At 57.6% G+C, this 18358-nt stretch overlaps 2 protein-coding genes across 2 annotated transcripts; both read left to right on the top strand.

Annotated features, from left to right (window-relative positions):
* Positions 1–190: 190 nt before the first annotated feature.
* LBRM_35_6640 (putative ubiquitin-protein ligase) lies at positions 191–12700 on the top strand (the record flags this gene model as incomplete). The annotated part of the gene is made up of 1 exon (XM_001569226.2): positions 191–12700. One exon carries the CDS (start codon positions 191–193, stop codon positions 12698–12700), a length of 12510 nt encoding a protein of 4169 aa, XP_001569276.2.
* Positions 12701–15090: 2390 nt separating this feature from the next.
* On the top strand, positions 15091–15927 carry LBRM_35_6630 (conserved hypothetical protein; the record flags this gene model as incomplete). Its single annotated transcript, XM_001569225.1, has 1 exon — positions 15091–15927. The coding sequence occupies one exon, from the start codon at positions 15091–15093 to the stop codon at positions 15925–15927; it is 837 nt and encodes a 278-aa protein (XP_001569275.1).
* Between the last annotated feature and the right edge of the window lie 2431 nt (positions 15928–18358).

The raw sequence follows: 18358 nt of genomic DNA, 5'->3' as shown, positions 1-18358 counted from the left end.
GATTCGACTGCACGTCCTCATCTTGCGCACCTGCTTTTTTTCTCTTGAAGAGGAGCTGTGTCAGCTGAAAGGGTCTGTGCATCTATTGGGCATTCCTTTTTGTGTTTATACTCCTTCCTGTTACTCCGGTTGGCGATTCCTCTCAGCGCGCATTTCAGGTGCCACAATCATCCCCAAGAGAAGCGGTGTAATGATCTCCGGAAGTCATGCCGATGATTGGGGGCTGCTAAGTGTGGCAGATATCATTGACAGCGTTGTCGCCACCGACGATCACGAAGCTGATGTATTGACTGACGTTTCCTCTATGACTTCTGATGAGGCTAGCGTGCCAAGTTTTCTTTTGGAGGCACCACTGGTGCCAAGTCTGCAGCGCAGCCTTCTTTCTGGTGTGAAGAGGCGCCTTTACGCCCACTCCACGCGTATCGAGCGTGTGTTTGAACTTCGTTTTAGGAAAGTCAAACTTTCCTTAGTGTCGTCGACGAAAATTCGCGATCGATTGAGTGAAGCCATTGAGTCGATGGGGGCTTACCTACCCGCACAAGATGAACACACAAGTCTGCTAAGCACCATCGCACTACTCGGTGCCGTCACAGATTGTGACGAAAAGGGGGTATACTCATCAGTGCTGCTCGACAGTGTCGCACATGTGAACTGGGATCTTGCTTCATCGCAATCGTGTATGGAGCTCTTTCGCATTGTCGAAGCACACGCCAGGGAGGATGAGTTGAATGATCAATTGCGCATGGCTGTCGCGCGTACGAAGCTCGGTTTGGCGCTGCGCAGCGGTCGCCTGTCCTTGTTACTGAAGTGCTTAGTGGCTCCTTCCGCTCTTCGTACTCTAGACCCTGCCGTGTTTCCGGCCAAGCCATCGTCGCAGTGCGTCAGCGTCTCGACGGCGACGATGTCTGATTTTCTTGTGAAAACCCTTGTGCTGCCCGCTCAGTTCCAGCCGAAGGATTCGTTGCAATGCTCGGCGCACGGCCGTACTTTTCTCCTTCTGGGTGACACGCACGTTGCTCGCTACGAAGCCTTGGGAACGATGGGCACTCGCCTCATGCAGCGCAGCGTGCAGCAGCTTCCAGGACGGCGCGGGGATGTTGTTTTATACCTCAGCGAAGGTGTCGCTCTGTGCATTCGAGCTCTCGGGCGAGATGAGCACTTCTGGCACTTTTCTGTTCACCGAGAAGGTCCTGATGAGGAGTGTCATGGCCGTCTAGCGTTGCGCACAACTGGCCTCTCGCTGGCGGAGGTGCGCTTCCACTTCTGTGTAGCGGAGAGGAATGCGCTATGCTGTCTTGTTTCCTCTCATCCCCTGCAGCGCACACGCGGCTGTCTCTACGTGGGTGAGATCTCTCTGGATGCACTCCTCGGCACTGCGGGGACGATGGAGTTTGCCCCTCTTTTGCGCAGCCCATCCTTCAATGCGGCGTTGCATCGTCGCGCTGCTTTCCACTTCACCAAGTCCGTTTCCGTCTCAGCGGGGCGTGTGACTCTCAAAGATAAATTTCACCCGTTCTGCATTGAGATGTGGGTGTTTCCGCGCAGCGTGGCAAAAGACCAGATTTTCTTTTCCATCGGTGACAAGAGTGTGGATGAGGTACTTCTTGGGCTGGAGCCTGTCGGCGACGGGGTTCGGTGGCGCGGTGGTGCTCGCACACCGCGCTTGGGATCATCTTTTGCAATGTACAACTCTGCCGGCAAGCTCTCCGTGCTGGAACGCTGGTGGCATGTCGCTCTCAACTTCAATGGAGCGGCGTGGGAGCTGTGGCTCGATCACGAGCTGGTCAGTCGGCAGCCAGCTCTTGTTTCACCCAATGCCATCGCCCACGCCAAGTGTGTCGTGGGCAAGAGTTTTATTGGGTTCGCAGCAGAGGTGCGCGTTTGGCAGCACACCCGCACCGCCGCGGAGCTCGCGCGAGACGCGCGGCGTCCGCTGTTTGGCAACGAGGACGGCCTCTGTGCGTACTTCCCACTCAACGAAGGATACGGTAATGTGATCATGGACTACACCGCGCACCACGAGCACGCTCTCTTACCCTACGGAGAGCCATACTGGTGCGCGGTGGATTCGTTTCCAGTTCTGGAGGATTCCCTTGACAGCCGGCAGGTGCTTGATTTTGTGCCACAGGCCTGGATCGAGGAGGCAGATGAGGTGTTCTTCGCGGCATCGCAGGAGTCGTACACCATCGCCGGCGTGCGCTCTGATCACACACTGTGCGTGTTCGACTACGCTCGTGACCGGCGGTGCCTTGTAGCGCAGCGCAGCGTCGAGCTGCCGCTCTCTTGGCGTGTAAAAGGCGTCTCTGCGGACCTCGCACGCAAGTCTCTGTGTTGCTGCGCGGTTGCGACGCCCTTGAGCGGTGCAACCGCTGCTGCTACCACCACCAGCGCAGTGCCGCAGGTGTTTCTGTGGGAGATGTGGGCGTATGCGGGCCACAGCGAAGCAGCTCCATACGCACCGTACACGACTGCGTGGCAGTGCGGAAAAGCGGTTCTAGAGCGCAGCACCGCACACGCCCAGCGGATCCTGAGGGCCGTGCAGTACCTGACGGATCAATCTGCCTGGGCCGCAGTAGTTCCACCTTTTGTACTCGACCCCGACGATGCGGTGCTAACCCTACTGCTTCGGGTGGCCCAGCAGGCGTCCTCGGTACCGACTTCACAGCGCGACTTCGATCTGGTGCACCAGACCTGTACTCTGCTTCAGGTGAACCTACTCGCTCGGCTGTATAGCTCACCGGTTGACTTCGCTCTTCGCGTAGGTGGATGCTACGACTCAGTGGATCAGCTGTTGCGGGCAGTGACAGATGGCGAGGAGACGGATGGCTCTGTGATGTCCTTGGAGACATCGCAGCTGCGCGAATCCGTCATACTGTTTGCACTTCGCTGCAGTTGTTTGTACGCTCCGTCTTCCTTGGCACTCCTTCGATGCTGTTGCCAGTGTTTCCTGAAAGAGGGCAGCCGACTGCTGTTCCTAGAGGAACAATCAGGCAAGCCCCGAGGGTCTGCGGCAGAGACGGTTTACTGCTGCTTGCTGACGCTCTACAGCTCTCTGCATACGTGCTGCGACCTGCTCTCCTCACAGCCCGCCAGCCAGTTGTCCTCTCTATTTTCTGCCCTGTATCAAGAGGCCATGTACCAAGTGAACCGCTCGCTGCGCGTGAAGAGCGCCGACGGCCTGCTGCGGACAAGCCACTGCTTGGAAGTTTTGGCGGAGGTGCTGCTGTCGGGCTGTGGCATGGACGGGAATGCGGAGCGGCTGGAGACGTTGCAGTGCGCATACAGCACCGCGCTCCTGCGTTGCTGCGAAAAAATGATTGACGCAGTGTCGACGGCGTTGCGCCAGCTTCCCGACGCGGAGGATACGTTTCTCAAGTGCCTGCAGCTCAGCCCAATAGGAGCGCTGCTTGCCTCGTTCGCTGTGTCCCTGCCACTGCTCCCGACATCCGCCCTCGCTGCTTGTTCGGCGTCGCTTCAAAGGTGCCGAGAATCCCTTCTCATGCTCATTGACCGTTTTGCCGGTGAAGAGGCGAAACGCTGGGCCTCGCGTCTGTGCGTTGCTCTCACCTACTCGCTAGCCCAGCTAGGGTGCACGTTGCTCAACCCCCTCCCCTCCTCGCAAGACGTAGTGTCAGCGTCGGTGGCGGCGGCTTCTACAGCCTGGGGTGGGTTGCAAGCAGCTTCGGCGTCGCCTAGACCGTCGTACATGAGTGTGCTGTGTAACGGTCAGCGCCGGCTGAACACAGAGCGTGACGTCCTCATCAAGAATCTTCAAAGTGGCGTTGGCATACTCAGTCGAGTGTTTGAGGAGTTGCAGATGAGGGACGTCTCAGCCTTGCGTATAGTACGTGATGAACAGCTGCGCGAGGCTGAGCGACAGTTAATGGCTGCCTTTTGTGCACTGCTGCTGCCGACGCAGGCGCTACGTGAGGCCACACCCGAGAGCCTCCTCCCTGCTTTCCAGCTGGTACTCAAATTGCGGCCGTGGTGCCTGTCAAAGCGGCAGGAGTCGAAGGAGTACGTGGCAAAGATGCGGGAGCGTGCTGTGTTTCTGGCGTTGTTCGAGCCGATCACCGAGGTGGGAGACGACGAGGTCGGCGCAGGGCAGGTGGGAGGGACTCTTTCCTCTTCCTCATCGAGGGCTCGCGCCTGCAGTACCCCTAGCTCGCATGCTGCACAAGCGACCCAGCGGCAGCGGTGGCGGCGGCTCTTTAAGAACTGGAAGGCGATGCGGCAACTAAAGGCGCTCATGTCGTCACGCGAGGAAGTGGCGGACCTGAATGTCGGCGCTGAGATCATTGCTTGCTTCCAAAGTGAGGTGAGCACGTCAGAGATGAAGGACGCCGTGGCGTGGCGATCGAAAAAGGCGCAGTATCGTCTTGTTGGCCTTCAGCTTCTGTGGCAGCTCACTGAGGAAGCGCGGCACAGTGCACTACTGGCGCGTGTGTTGCACCCTGTGATCGCACGGACCCTGTGCGGCTGGCACTACGCTGACGGCGTCGACGGATGCTCGATGGAGCAGCACACTCGACTGCAAGGCGCCTTTTTCTTACTGCTTGAGGCGGCTGTGAAGGCGTACCAGGAAGTGGTGAAGCAGAGGCAGCCGTGGGTACTTCTATTGGCAGCCCTTTTTTCTTGCCCCTTTCGCCGCACGGATCTTCGCAAGCTGCGAGCCACCAGCGCCTCCGCCGAGGTAATGCGCCGTCTCTGGACCTTAGACGGGTCCCCAGAGCTGCTGCATGAGCGAGTGAACGGCTCTTTGCCGTGGGCACTGCGGTCCATGAAGCTCTCTTCGGCCGGGTGCGCCTCCACCATGACTGTCGGGGCTGCTGGTCTGACGCTGCATTCCTCCGGCGGCCGCGGCAGCTGCGTCGCTCCATGCAGCTGGATAAAGTCGGTACGCAAGGAAGCCGCGTCGTACTACTACGAGGTTCATGTGGTGGATCTCTACCAGGGCGGGTACGTGAGTGTTGGTTTAGGGCCAGCGGACTACACTCTCTCACAGATGCCAGGCTGGGACGCAGACTCGTTCGCGTACGATGGACTTGAAGGAGCCGTGTACACCAACCGCAATGTGCGTGCGATCGGCTCCACCTTCGGTATGGGTGACGTTGTTGGCTGCGGTTGGGACCGCGAGACGGGTGACATTTTCTGGACCCGAAACGGCAAGTCTGTCTACTCCGTCAAGGCCATGGTGACATCGGAGCAACTCAGCCCACTCATAGGCATGAAGGGAAAAGGCTGTGTGCTCGTGAACTTTGGGGCGCGTCCATTTGTTTACCAGAGCGGGCCTGAAAAAGCTGCCCCAGCTGTGTTGCGCGTGGTGTCACCAACGGAACTCGCTTCTGGTGCGCGCCACTTGGGTCCGCGTTTGGAGTTGGAAGTTTCGTGGGACGGATGGGATGCGTTTCGCCTCTTATCTATGCGCGCAGCGACGGTGATGCGTGAAGCTGCATCCCAGGTCGTCTTCATTGCACCCACTTCGATGTCAGAGCTTGCGGAAACGGTAGGGCGCTGCCTCGATGCCCTTGTCGGCGCCTTGGCTCCCTCGGCAGAGGTGCCCCTTTCACAACTGCCGCTTCCAGCCCGGTATGTGACGACTTTACTCGGTCATCTGACACTGCTGTGCAAACTTCTTCGGGGCGTGCCAGAAGATGTCATTGCCCGTTACACCAGCCGCATTGCAGCGCTGCTTGCGAAGATGGTGACGCAGTGGCTCTTGACCACTTCACGTGTCGTTCTCTTCAGCGCGGAGGAGAGCGAGGCGGTGACGGCGCTTCTGATGGCGTGGTACTACACTATGTATCTAACACCGCCGACAGTTGCTCTCGCTGCCGCTCCGGCAGTTGATTCAAGAAAGGAGGATGCGGCGAGTGCCAAAACACCGACCTCGTGTGCGGCGCGCGCCGGGCCGTCCAGTGCTGCAACTGCCTCGCCAACTCCTCCCTCGCTGCCGAACTTTCTTCACGTGCTCCTTCATCTGGCAAGTTGCATCATTACCACTGGCGACACCTGCATGTCTGCCTCCGAGACTCGACATATGCTGGAAGGCAACGCACCCGTGAGCATGATAACTTCCTGCGACACGGCACACTGGCTCGCATTGTCGCTGCTGCAACACCTCAACAACGACCACGACGAGCGTAGCCATCACGCCTGGCAAACGGCGTTACAGTCGTGGCTTCAGTACACGCTGAGCGCTGGCCTGCAAATTCCTAAAGGCGATCAGGGAAAAGGCGGAGGCGGCAAAACCAGCATGCGTGATATTGTGCTCAGCCTCGCCATTCTTGGTGGTATGCCCAGGCTGGCTGTGCCGGGTGATATTGTTATGGCACATCTCGACGCGCACACCATCGCTCCCGTGCTACTCCTGCAAGCCTCGTGGTCGGAGGAGATGTGTGAAGTTCTGGAGGTGCAAGCAGGCGACGCGTCAAAGACGGGGGCAGCAACAACCATGCAGTCCACCATGACTACGCGCGTCATCAAGAGGCTCCCCCTGCGCTTTGTGCACGCCACCCTGCGCGGGGACGAGCCTCCCAATGACACCTTTCCAATCAAGGGAGACACGGCCCACCTAGAGCTCGCCAAGGCGGTGACGCAGCTGGCGCAAGCGTGGTTTCTAGCGGTGACGTCAGCGACGCGGTCGAGTGAAGATGTGTGTCTTGTCGCTCAGTTATCCTGTGTACTGCTTCGCTGCGTGGAACGCCACGTCGTGTCGGTGCCGCCAGAGCTGATTGACTCTCTCTCGATGCTGACTGGGATGGCCGACGATGTCACGTCTAACGTGGATCAGGTTCGGCTAGAGCTCGTGTTGAGCTTGTGGGGTCTGCTCCAGTGCCGACAGCGTCGCGGGCTTCCCCGAAACACGCTCAGCGCGATTCGGACAGACCGTGGAAATTGGGTTGGCAGCGGCGAAAAGGAGCGGCTGGGGTCACGAGGGAACGCAAGGCGCAGCCACATGTGGGTTGGCAACAGCGTCGCTTCCCCTACGTTCCCTTCTTCGTCGATGCGGCTGCGGACCTTTGCAGCTCTCGACCCTGTTCTCCACCGCCCTCTGCTAGGCCAAGCCCACGACGATCCTGATATAACCTACGAGGATGAGGATGACGAGGGTAGTGAGGCGGCGGAGGAGGAGGACGACTCGGAGCTCGGCACACGCTCCCCGTACCCCCCGCAGGGGTTGGATGGCATCGACGAGGAGGAAGGCATTGGCGATGAAGACGCAGGGCCGCCCCGGCTTTCTATCACCGCCTTCACTCAGATGGGGTCTCGACTTTCGGCGTCCTCTACGCCAGATGCTCTATTTGTGCCAGCCGAGCGAGAGATGTTCGACACGATTCACTTCAATGGGGGGTGCGTGCGCCTGGTGGCGGCTGCTCCAGTGGGACTGAGTTTCACGGTGGATCTTGCACTGCGCATGACAAACATCGAGCGACATCAAATTCTCTTTGCACAGATGCTGCGCGGCGGCTCTGCTGCGACAGCGCTGGAAATGGTGGCCCGCATTACGAAGGGTAATTTGGAGTTTGGGTGGCTTCCCTGTCTACCTGGCGGCGAATCGGAGCTCGACCCCGCCGACCCAGCAACCATTTGCACCTTCGCCTTGTCTGAAGCCGACCTCAGCAGGTGGATTCACGTGACCTTTGTGCAATCCGGCACTACCCTCTCTCTTTTCCGTGGTGGGCTGCTGCTCGACACCCGGTCGATGAAGACTGGCGGCGGCTCTCTTTTGCAGGAGGAGCTGCGACTCGGTGGCATTCCTCAGCAACTCAGCTCCAGCGCCTTCGTCGGCGACATCAAGAACTTTCGGGTCTACGAACTCGCCTTGCGGCCGGCTATGGTGGACCAGCTGCGACGCCTGAACTCGTCCTTGTCGTTGTTTTTGGAGTCGCACGTAGCGCTGCTGCTGAAGACGACACGAACCGGCGTCGAGAACGCGGCGAAAGCTCTCGCAGCGGTTGTGCTGGACATCTGGACGGAGGGGGACGTGGGCTACTTTGACAAGTCTGAAGAGGCAGCCGTTTGCCACAGCCAGGTCCACGAGGCGTTCGCGCAGGAACTGGACTTCGGTAGCGAGTCGGAGGAGACTGACCTTCGCGTGCTTAGTGAGCCGCTGCCATCACAGCAGCCTGTACTGTGGTACAGGAAGCGTTCCCAGTCTCGTGAGCAGCTGCTCAGCATTTGCTCAAGCTGCCATCGCCAACTGGCAGCTTTCTACAGTGCTCACATATTGGCTCATGCACTGTGTCGCGTGGTAAAGTCCTCTGAGGGCTTGTCTGAGTCGGATCAGCACATCATGCATGCCCTCAAAGATGACGTCTGCGTAGCACGGCTGGCACACTGGGCTGTGTCGACATCGGGCAAGAATATGACGACACTGCTAGATGAGATGTGGGCGTCTCTGTGTCGCGTGAGCCGCGGCCGTACCGAGAATGCTGCGAAAGTGAAGGCAATGTGGGATATGGGGAATGCGTTACTGATGGAGTTGCTCCGCATTGCCCAGCGGTCGCCGCACACTCGCATATTTGAGTCGGCGCACCCTCAGCGGCCGTTTGCCTCGAATGTGTACAGGGTGCAGATGCCAGGCCAGCGCTCCTACGCTGTGTTCGTGGATGAGCGTAGCGTGGCCAGCTGGAGAATTGTAACCGTCTCTGCTGACCGAACGCTGGGATCGATGCTATCCGAGTTCTGCAGCACAGCGCTTTCCTCGTTTGAGGTGTGCTTGCCGCAGTTCTTCCTGGCAGTGCGATCGGCAGCGGAGTCATTCAACTGGGGCCATCGTATCGCTGTCGTTCACGATTACCAACCGCAGCTGCGGGCGATGCGTCTCTTTCAAAGCGCACTCTCCGCCTTTCTCACACTTGACTCTCCGGCCAGCTCGGCAGTGGCGTGCGTTTGGTCGGTGGAGTGTCTCAAGGCTCTGCAGACCGTGGCGCAGCGTAATACTAGTAAAACGCGACTTCTTGCTTTCTCTTGCCTCAACCACCTGCTCTTGTTCAGTCAGCGCTTCCGTACAACCCCACCGCCGCTGTCGTTGCCGTTGCTCCTGCACGACGTTCGCCGCATGGCACTGCGCCACTACCGCCGCCGTCTCCCTACGCAGCGTGTGCTCGGCCGCTTTATTCAGATGAGCATGGAGGCCTACGTTATGCAGCGGGATGTAGACCAGTGCTGGGAGGCCGCGCGAACGCCGCGAGTGCAGGATGGCGCCCAGTCAAACAAAGGTTCTGGTGCGCTTGATAGGACCACCGCCCAGAGTGCACCACCGCTGACGGACGCCAGCGTAGAGGAAAGTAGGGCCACTACGGATTTTCTGCGTCACCGACAAGAGCAGCTGCAGCTGTACCGTCAGCGAGACACTGCCGCCGACCGGGTGAGCATTCAGAAGGTTTGCAACCCGCAGTCTCTCTCGCTCGAATGGAACAGCGACGGGGTGTGCATTCTGCGGAGTGAGGGCACTGGTGGTTCGGTGGTGGCTGGAGTGCCTCTCACTGCAGGTCGATGGTACTACGAACTGCGAATCGGCGGGACGGGCGACCTTTCAGTTGGTGTGCTGCCTATCCCATTCACTGCTTTCGGTGACCAGGAGACACCGTTGCCGCCGACAAGCGCTGCAATGCAGGAGCGTGAGCCGGTCACTTTCAATGGCTGCACTGGTACGTTTCACTCGGCGGAGCAGCAACAACAGTTGTCTTTACCGCCGAGCTCGCGAAGCGCACCGCTGTGGTTCAGCAGGGATTATCTGGGTATCGTCATTGACATACCAGAGCAGCGGTGCACGATCCTCGTGAATGGGGTCCAGGCGGTGAGCTTTACCTTTGGACCAGAGGCTGCCTCCATCGAAGGCGCCGCTGTTGCGAACCCCTCCTCATTTCCTTCGACGGCATTCGCGATCGACAGCAGCGACGAGGAGATGGATCCTTCCAGTGTAGCGGAGGAGCGTCCCGAGGGTGGTGGCACCGCCCACAGCAGTCATCGACACCCCAGGCACCGCGCGCTTGCGCGCAGCTCCGCACCAGTTGCCTACTACCCGTATGTGTCGATGAGGCAGGCGGACTCGGTGTCACTCAATTTCGGGGCGGCCTACTTCGAGCACGAGGTACCGTCCGGCTGTTTGCCCTTGGACCCAGCTAACCTCTCTCTGGGCACGATGTTCCCATACAACCAGATGCGCTCACTGCAGGACATTGCTGCTCACCTTCTCACTGGTGGCCGCTATCCCCTGCCGCCATTTTATTACGAGGAGGCGGACCCATTTGCCGGTTGCACGGAGCGGGTGGGCCCGGCGCACGTGTCAGTGCAGGCCTCTGCGAACGTGCAGGTGGACATGGAAGATGTGAAGAACACGGGACTTGATTTCGAGACTGTGACGGGGGACTGCGCAGTAGGGGCCGGTGCGTGGTACTTTGAGGTGACCTTGAAGACCCAGGGTCTGATGCAGATCGGGTGGATGCAGAGGGGCGAGGCACCTCACGGCAACGGCCACGGGGTTGGGGACTCCTCTACGTCCTGGTCGGTTGACCTGTTTCGGCGTGTCATGTGGCATCGCGGTGTACCGGAACCGGTGAGCATGCCGCGGCGGTGGGCTACCGGCGACGTGGTGGGCTGTGCAGTGGACATGACCCACGGAGAGCTGAGTTTTTTCCTGAACGGCCGTCCCATCACCGGCACATCTGCCCTCGAGTCCGAGTCGCCGCTGACGGAGACGTGCACCTTTCACGATGTCCCACAGGGGCTCTATTACGTCCCGGCGGTGTCACTCCGCTCTGGTGGTGCTGTGAGCTTCAACTTCGGCTCCTTGCCGTTCAAATACAAGCCGGAGGGCTTCAATCCCCTCGGGGTGCCGGATTCGTGGAATGAGCGGATGGACACGTTCTATAACAACGCCTCGGCAGCGAGTACGCAGCAACGCATGGCAGCGATGCAGGAAGCGTGGCGAGTGCTCCGCGGCGTTCACCCCACGATGGGCGGTAGTGTGACTACGGCGGTGAGTGTCGGCAGAGCTTCTCCTGCTCCGCGTATTCTCGCCACTGCACCGATAGAAACAGCACGGTTGTGGTCCATGGATGCGTTTGAGAAGAACTTGCTTCCATATCGTCTCGTCGTCCACGCCATCGACAACTTCTCAAGCGACGTCACGCAGTCGTTCACGAAGAACGCCGAGGAGGAGCTGGCACACTATCTCGCCACCTTCGCGTACCCTGACCATGGCAGCGGCGGGGTCAGCGCTGCTACGGTAGCGGAGCGCTCGTGGGACATATTCAAGGTGCTGCGAGCCGTCAGCAAAGTTGTCAACGCCCTTCTTCCATTTTTGGCTCTCAACACAGCTCACCCGACACTCATGACTCTTTTGTTTCTATCGCTGCGCACGCTGCTATTCCGCTCTGTGCGGCGGAAGCTTGTTGAGAGCTTGCTCAGCGTATCCTCAGTGCGCTCAGAGCAGTACCGCATCTGCATTAACCGTGCCAAGGCGCACACGGAGAGGCAGTCGATCAAGTCTTCGGTGTTTGGTCAAACCTTCGCCCTGCTAGGCTCCCACTCGTCACGCGTTTTTCAGACCCACCAGCGTTTCTGGAGCACTGTTTTCCTTGGCGAGGGTGCCGAGGACGCGGGCGGTCCTTTTCGCGAGCACCTGAGCGAGATGTGCCGCGAGCTCATGTCCGGCCGTCTGCCGTTCTTTGTGCCCACCGCAAACCACGTGCATAACACTGGAAGCCACCGCGAGGCGTACGTGCCGGCCGCTTCTGCCTGTTCCTCCTACGACCTGGAGGCATTTGTATTCATTGGTAAGCTAGTCGGTGGTGCGCTGCGGAGCGAGGACCCGCTCGATTTGTTTCTTCCGCCACTAGTGTGGCGCTACCTGTGCGCCTACCCCATCACGGAGACAGAGGTCGAGCAAGTCGATGCGATCTGTGTGCAGTGCATTCGCGAGTTCCGCACCCTCAGTGCTGCATCCACGCCTGTGGCACCGACAGACGGGGTTGAGGCAGGGGGCACCGAAACGGAGCTCTTCGAAGACGTCTTCGGTGATGAATTCTTCGTAACGCAGCTGAGCGACCACTCGACAAAGGAGCTGATTGAGGGAGGGGCGCAGACGCGAGTGACGCTGGCACGCAGCAACGAGTATGCCGAGGCGTTGCTGCAGGCGCGGCTCCACGAGTTTGACCTGCAGCTGCACAGGATGCGAGAAGGACTGTTGTCGGTGGTGCCGGAGGTGGCCGTGCTGCTCTTGACTCCGGAGGAGTTGGAGCTGCGCGTGTGTGGGCAGGCGGACTATACGCCAGAGGAGCTGCGTAAGGGGGCGTCTTACGAAGGCTTGACAAGTGAGGATCGACGTGTGCAGTTGTTATGGAAGGCGCTCGAAGAGGCCACGCCGCTACAGCGGCGACTTTTTCTCCGTTTTGTGTCGGGACGCGATCGGATGCCGGTGAAGCTACGTATTCTGCCCCTTACCACGCAGGCCGATGCCGACACGATTCTTCCACGTGCGGCGACGTGCTTCTTCGCTATTGAGGTGCCAGACTACAGCACGCTAGAGGTTATGAAGCGGAAACTCTACTACAGTATCGAGAACTGTGCTGATATGGACACTGACTTCAATGCCCGAGCTGTGGACGAGGACGAGGGTCCACAGCTCTCCGTTGCCCTCGAGGATGGCCAGCAGGACATCAACATGCTACCCAGCTCCGAGGAGGAATGACAGGGGGCATCGAATGTGGGTCACTTTGTATGTGCCTCCTTCTTTCTCCCTTCAGCGACTACGAAGATGTGTGAGAGAGAGAGGGTGCAGAGAGGACAGCGAAAGATAAAGAGGTGACGGGATTTACTCTAGTGCAGCCATACTTGTTCTCGTCTTCACATGGGCGTCTCACTTGTCCTCGCTTTTCTTCCCCATTTCTCTCCCCCTGTGTGCCCATTACACTTTGTTACCGTTTTTCTGTTGTTATTTTCTCGAGGAACAGCGCTGTTATACGAGCGTGAAGTTCTCGTGTTCCCTTGGTTTGTACGTGTGTTGCGATGTTTACTAGCGACAGTGAACAGGGTCTGCAGATGGCTTCCTCTGGGATAGCCGTTTTCGATGCTGCCAGCATGGCTATCAATCGCCGTTGCCGCCGTACTCTCACCTCGTCTCTTGGAGAGTCAGCGGGTCACAACCTTCGTTTGTGCGCTTCCCTTTCGCTTCTTTTTTTCCCCATTGCTATTTTCGAGATGGAATGACACGCTAAAGTGCCATCGACCGCACTGCTCGCAAGTTTATTCTTTCTCCCCCGCCCGGGTCTGACACGCCTGCCCCTCGCTCCTCTCATCCACAGCGACATTGCGGCATGCGTTGTCGCCAGTTGCGCTTTTGGCGCGTTTTCAACGCACCTGCGTCGAGCTATGCGCCGCGTACGTACGGGGCGATGGGTGAAGTGGATCGACTGATTTTACTTCCATTTTCTTTTCGAGGAATTCGATTTCTTGGTCCTCTTCTACATACATCCTTCACCCCCCCCCCCCCCCGCTGCCTGGTCTTCCCTCTTTCCGTTCGTCTTTCCCCCTGTGTGCTTGAAACATGACGCAAAACCGAACCACTAGCCTTGCCACAACTTCTACCCGCAGAGCCGTCTGGAAACTCCCTCTCCCTCTCTCTCCTATCTACGTTACCGGCTGTATTCAGCGCCGGGAAGAACAACAAGGCGCTCCTGTTCGTATCTTTCCCTCTTGTTTCCACCGCGCGAGGGTAAATACAAGTACGTCAAACGTTGGAGGAGGGGTGAGCATCTGTGTGTGTGTGTGTTCGGCTTCTCCCCTCTTTCTACACTTTCTGCTCTCATCCTCGTCACTCTGGTACGCGCAAAACGCACGTTTACCCCCCCCCCTCCTTTCCCTTCTACAGCCTCCGGTTGTATGGCTTCGGTTTCGTTTCACCCGCTTCTTTTTCTTCCCGCTTCCTCTCCACTTACTGCCCCTTACGGTGCACCGTCACGCACACCGTCATACGGGCACCACGAAGCGATTCACACAAGTCACGGCGCGCACCAAAGCTTATCACACGCATACATACCCTGTGTACACCGAGACACAGAGACACGCGTGTGAAACCGCGCTCACTTCTTCAGAGGTAATTTAGCCTGGCTCTCGTTTTAAAACTTGGCGGGCTTTTTGTGCGTGCCAATTCTGTACTTGGCAAGAAGAACGCAAAAAAATTAAAAGAAGTGCACGTGCAGGGCGTGAAGGGTGTTGTGCGCCTCTCTCGTGCTTTGGCTTACTCCTTTCACTTTGCCACTTTCCCAGGACACCCCAGCACACACACACACAAAGAGGAAAACAACAACTTATATCACCAATTAAGGAACATATCGAAGTTCTCTTTCTCGTCTGCTGCTGCGACCACCCACTAATCAGCGCAATCGATCACTCACCCATCAGTTGCATCTCTCTCGCGACGTGTGTGTGTGTGTGTGTGTGTGTGTGTGTGTGCTTGCAGCGCCACCCTCTTCCCCCAAAAGAGGGGCTTTGCCGCCCTTTTTTTTTTTTTGCACTCTTTTTAGTTCACCATCTTTGCTGTTCCGCGCGTTTTTCTTCGCTTCTCTTTTGGCTCTTGACAAAACATTTTTGTTGCCACTCGGTAGAAGAAAGGGCGCCACGCCTCTTCTTCTGTGGTGTTGCTCCTTCGTTTCCCTCACAACTCCTCCATTCCGTAGCTCTTGTGTGTTGCTTATCGCTTCCCACTCGTTCGTAGCGTTGTGCATGTGTGCTCAGTTGTTGCTGCAGGAAGTCCCCCTTTTTGCTGTTGCTGTGCTCAGCGTAAACAGACAGAAACAACTACGCGAAGGACGGAATTGTGTTTCAAATATCGAGGAAGACAATAACCAGGCTGTTTTCTCACCTCTTTTGCCTAGTCCTCTAGGCAACCGGACTCATCATTGGGGCCCTGTGGTGCTGCGTCGAATCTCTTTTCGCGTCGTTTGTGACTTTTGGTCTGTCTTCCCCTTTACAGGCAACGGACGCGGCCGACGTGGTTGTCTTTTCGTGTGTGTGTGTGTGTGTGTGTGTGTGTGTGTGTGTGCCTTTGCCGCTCTTTCTCGTTTCGTTTGTCTAGCGCGAATGAGCGCGCCGCTCACCGACAATGACAGCTCCGTCACGCTCGTCCCTTTCCTCGTTGCCCTCAGCGATTACCAGAAGAAGGGGATAGGCGTAGACATGATGTTGAAGACAGCGCTCAACATTGCGCGTCTGTGTATGCTTCACAGCAGTGACGCGCAGGATAAGAAAAAATACTTTCATATAGCTGACCGTATGGTTGAGTGCCGAATGCTTTGCAACTTTGGCCGCCCGGCAATGACGCTCAGGCAAGGACTGAAGATGTTCGCCATGAAGGATCGAATGGAGTTCTGGCACTGGGTGTTCACCTGTCTCTCCTTCTTCTTTCGAGTCCCAGAGCAGCTGAGCGGCGATCTCAACTACCTACAGAAGGTCGCCTTCCACAACTGGAGCCGCGAGTTGTTTTCATTTTTCTACCGCTTTTTCAAGTCCCTCTCTCTGTCATGCTCTCTGATGATGGAGCTCACTCATCGCTCTGCGCTGCAACAGGCGCTGCGTGACGCCGCAACCCCGCAGCAGCGCTTGCACGCCAGCCTGAACATGAGAGTGTCGAACGCGCTGATTGTGCGGTCTCTGTGCGATATGTACGTGTACTTCAAGTGGATACCGAGCTACCACCCGGTCAAGACCCTCGAGTACTTGTGCGGCTTCGTGTCTGGCATCGTTGGTATGTGGCTTGTGTGGAAGGACACACGGTATGTTGTGTCGCCGGTTCCTGTGCTGGTGACTGAGCCCACGAGCAAGTTCCCCGGCAAAGACGCACTGAAGCGCGCCGTGTGCGTGCTGGGCAACCAAGGGGACGATAGCGAGGGTGGCGGCAGTAGCGATGAGGATGGGTGATGACTTTGCGTAACCACTTTCCGCCTCCGCCACGCAGAGCTGTGGGAGGGGCGACTATTCCGTGCCCTCTAGCGATGCAGCCGTACCCACGCACCTATACGCTCGCGCTCACCAAGAAAAGAAAGGCAGCAGCAGTGGTAACTACACGCAAAGACAGCGTTGTTCTCACTCCCTTTTTTTCCCTTTCCCTCTACCTGTACTTCACCTCACGATGTCGTGCAGCTTTTTCTCGCACTTATTACGTGATGCGAACGTGGGTGGTCGGCAGAGCTGCCATAAAGGGGTACCAAAGTGTTACCTCATGGCACCAACGGAGTGGTTTGTGACCCGAAAGCAGCGCTCGGTAGCGCCTTATACTCGATGCACCTCTCATCTCCCCTCGTCTTCGTTTTTGTGAGGTGGTGTGCGCATGTGCTTCTGTTGCCATCCCTTCCCCTCCAATTCATACGCTGTTCTACTCTCACGTTTATGCTCGTCTCTCTCTCTTGTGGTGTCCGCCCGTTCCATGCAATGACACTGAAGATGCATTATCTTTCATCACTGCTGCTTTGCCCTCCCCCAACGCAAGTGTCATTCTAGTTGAGCAACTTCTATCATGTTTTTCCGTTCCCTCTCCCCTTTTCTCCACACTCGCTTGACCTAAATAATGGCTTTGCTGTTGGCCTGTCCCCTCACCTAGAACGTGTCTGTATTCCACCCGTGAGCATGCATGAGCACAGATCTGCTTGTGAAAGAGTCTCCTCTCAGCGACTCTATCACAAGATAGGCTGCATGTAAGCCTGTGCCTACTCATCTCCACGTGTCTGCTCTCAATGTCTGTCACAGTCTCAAGCTGCGTTTCCTTTCTTCGTGTCCATGTGTATGGTTTGAATTTTATTTGTGTACTTTCTCCTCCGCCTCACTGAACGCCAGCACCTTCTCTCACCTCTCGTCTCTGTCTTCATCTCGGTCCTGTACGAGAGCACAGGTGCACTACACGGACACGCTCACTCCGCGTGCTACTGCGACGATACACTGCCAACCGTAGATGGCTCGGCTCTAATCTCTGAAATTGATGGCATACGTAGAGGGTGACAATGTATCACAGAGATCAAAGACAAGCAAACACAACAACGCGCTGTGGCCAGAGCGGCAGGGATCGGTGTGTGTGTGTGTGGGGGGGGGGAGAGATGCAGTAGCTCAGAGCTTTCGAGGTCCATGAACGTACCCGAAGGAGGGAGAGAGGAGGGGAGAACGAAGGAGTGTAGCAAGCAGAGAGTTCGTGGTAGGCGGATGAATGTTGCCACGTGCTTTTCTAATCAAAGAAGGCACACAGAAAGCACCTCCTGACGTGGCCACCTCCCCCTTCATATCACAAACTTCCCCCTCTCGCAGGCAATAATGGCGAAAAAAAAAGCTGCAAAAAGTGGGAGATTCTTCACTACCACTCGAAAAAAGAGAAGGAAAACTGAGGGCAATTCGTGTTTATTTCAGCTGTGTGTGTATGGTGGCTGACGCTTCTTCTTGTATAGTTAGCCAACTCAGAGTTCTACTGTGCTGCTTTTTTTTCTCTAAGCGTTCCGTGGTGTGTTTCCACACGCTTCTCCTGCTATGTATCTCCTCTCATTTTGTTGATCCTGCGCGTCACAGGCATCGGTGCGCGCGTGATTCAGAGAGGAGATGAAAGGGGGCGTGTGAGGTGACCAAGGCGTTTGCTGGAGAGGACCGGAAGGAGAAGGCTTCGGGGTGGGAGGGGAGGGCTGGACGGGGTGCACACAACGTATTGCAAGTGAAACAAAAGAGGAGTCGCAAGGAGGAGGGGAGCTAAGGGTGACCGTTGCACAGTGCCTGTGAGCCTCAGCAACATGATGCATACCAAAGGCTGAGGGTTGCACGGCAGCGAAAGCAGGGAGGAAGCTGGGGTGATGGAAGACATCACGAACATGGACTCGTGATTCTCCTTGCGCTTTTCTTCCGTCTGCTTGCTTCTTGATAATAGTGAGCACCCCAGCGTGGTATCTCAGTGCCCGGTGCCCTCAGTCTGGGAGCAGCCAGCCAGGCAGCCCCCCCGGCCTCTGCCAATGCCGGACCACCGCTGCTGTTCACAGGGTCAGGTGGACGCAACGCAGGGATGTCAGAGCGATGTATCGCCGCTGATGTCGGCGGTCAGGTCGTGGATGGCGTGGCGTCGTAGCGACCTGCGAGAGTGAGCCCGTCTGTGCCATCCACTTGATGGGCCGAGTGTCCGCGTGGCTCGAATGTGTCTCACCTGGCACTCGCTGCCTACTAGTGTAGCGAGCCTGAGCCATCGCGGTGGGTTGCACCAGGTGACGACTGGCACGATGAGTGCTGCTGTGAGGCAACCTGCTGAGCAAGGAGTGGGTAGAGTTTGGGGCAGAGGGCCGTGCGTCGGGGACTGGGTGGGTGCATTGCTGTAACGCGCGTGTCTAGG

This window comes from Leishmania braziliensis, chromosome 36 (genome assembly GCF_000002845.2).
Source record: "Leishmania braziliensis MHOM/BR/75/M2904 complete genome, chromosome 36".
Classification (NCBI taxonomy): Eukaryota; Euglenozoa; class Kinetoplastea; order Trypanosomatida; family Trypanosomatidae; genus Leishmania; species Leishmania braziliensis.
The sequence above is the reverse complement of the archived record's forward strand: the minus strand, read 5'-3'. Positions and strand labels throughout refer to the sequence as shown.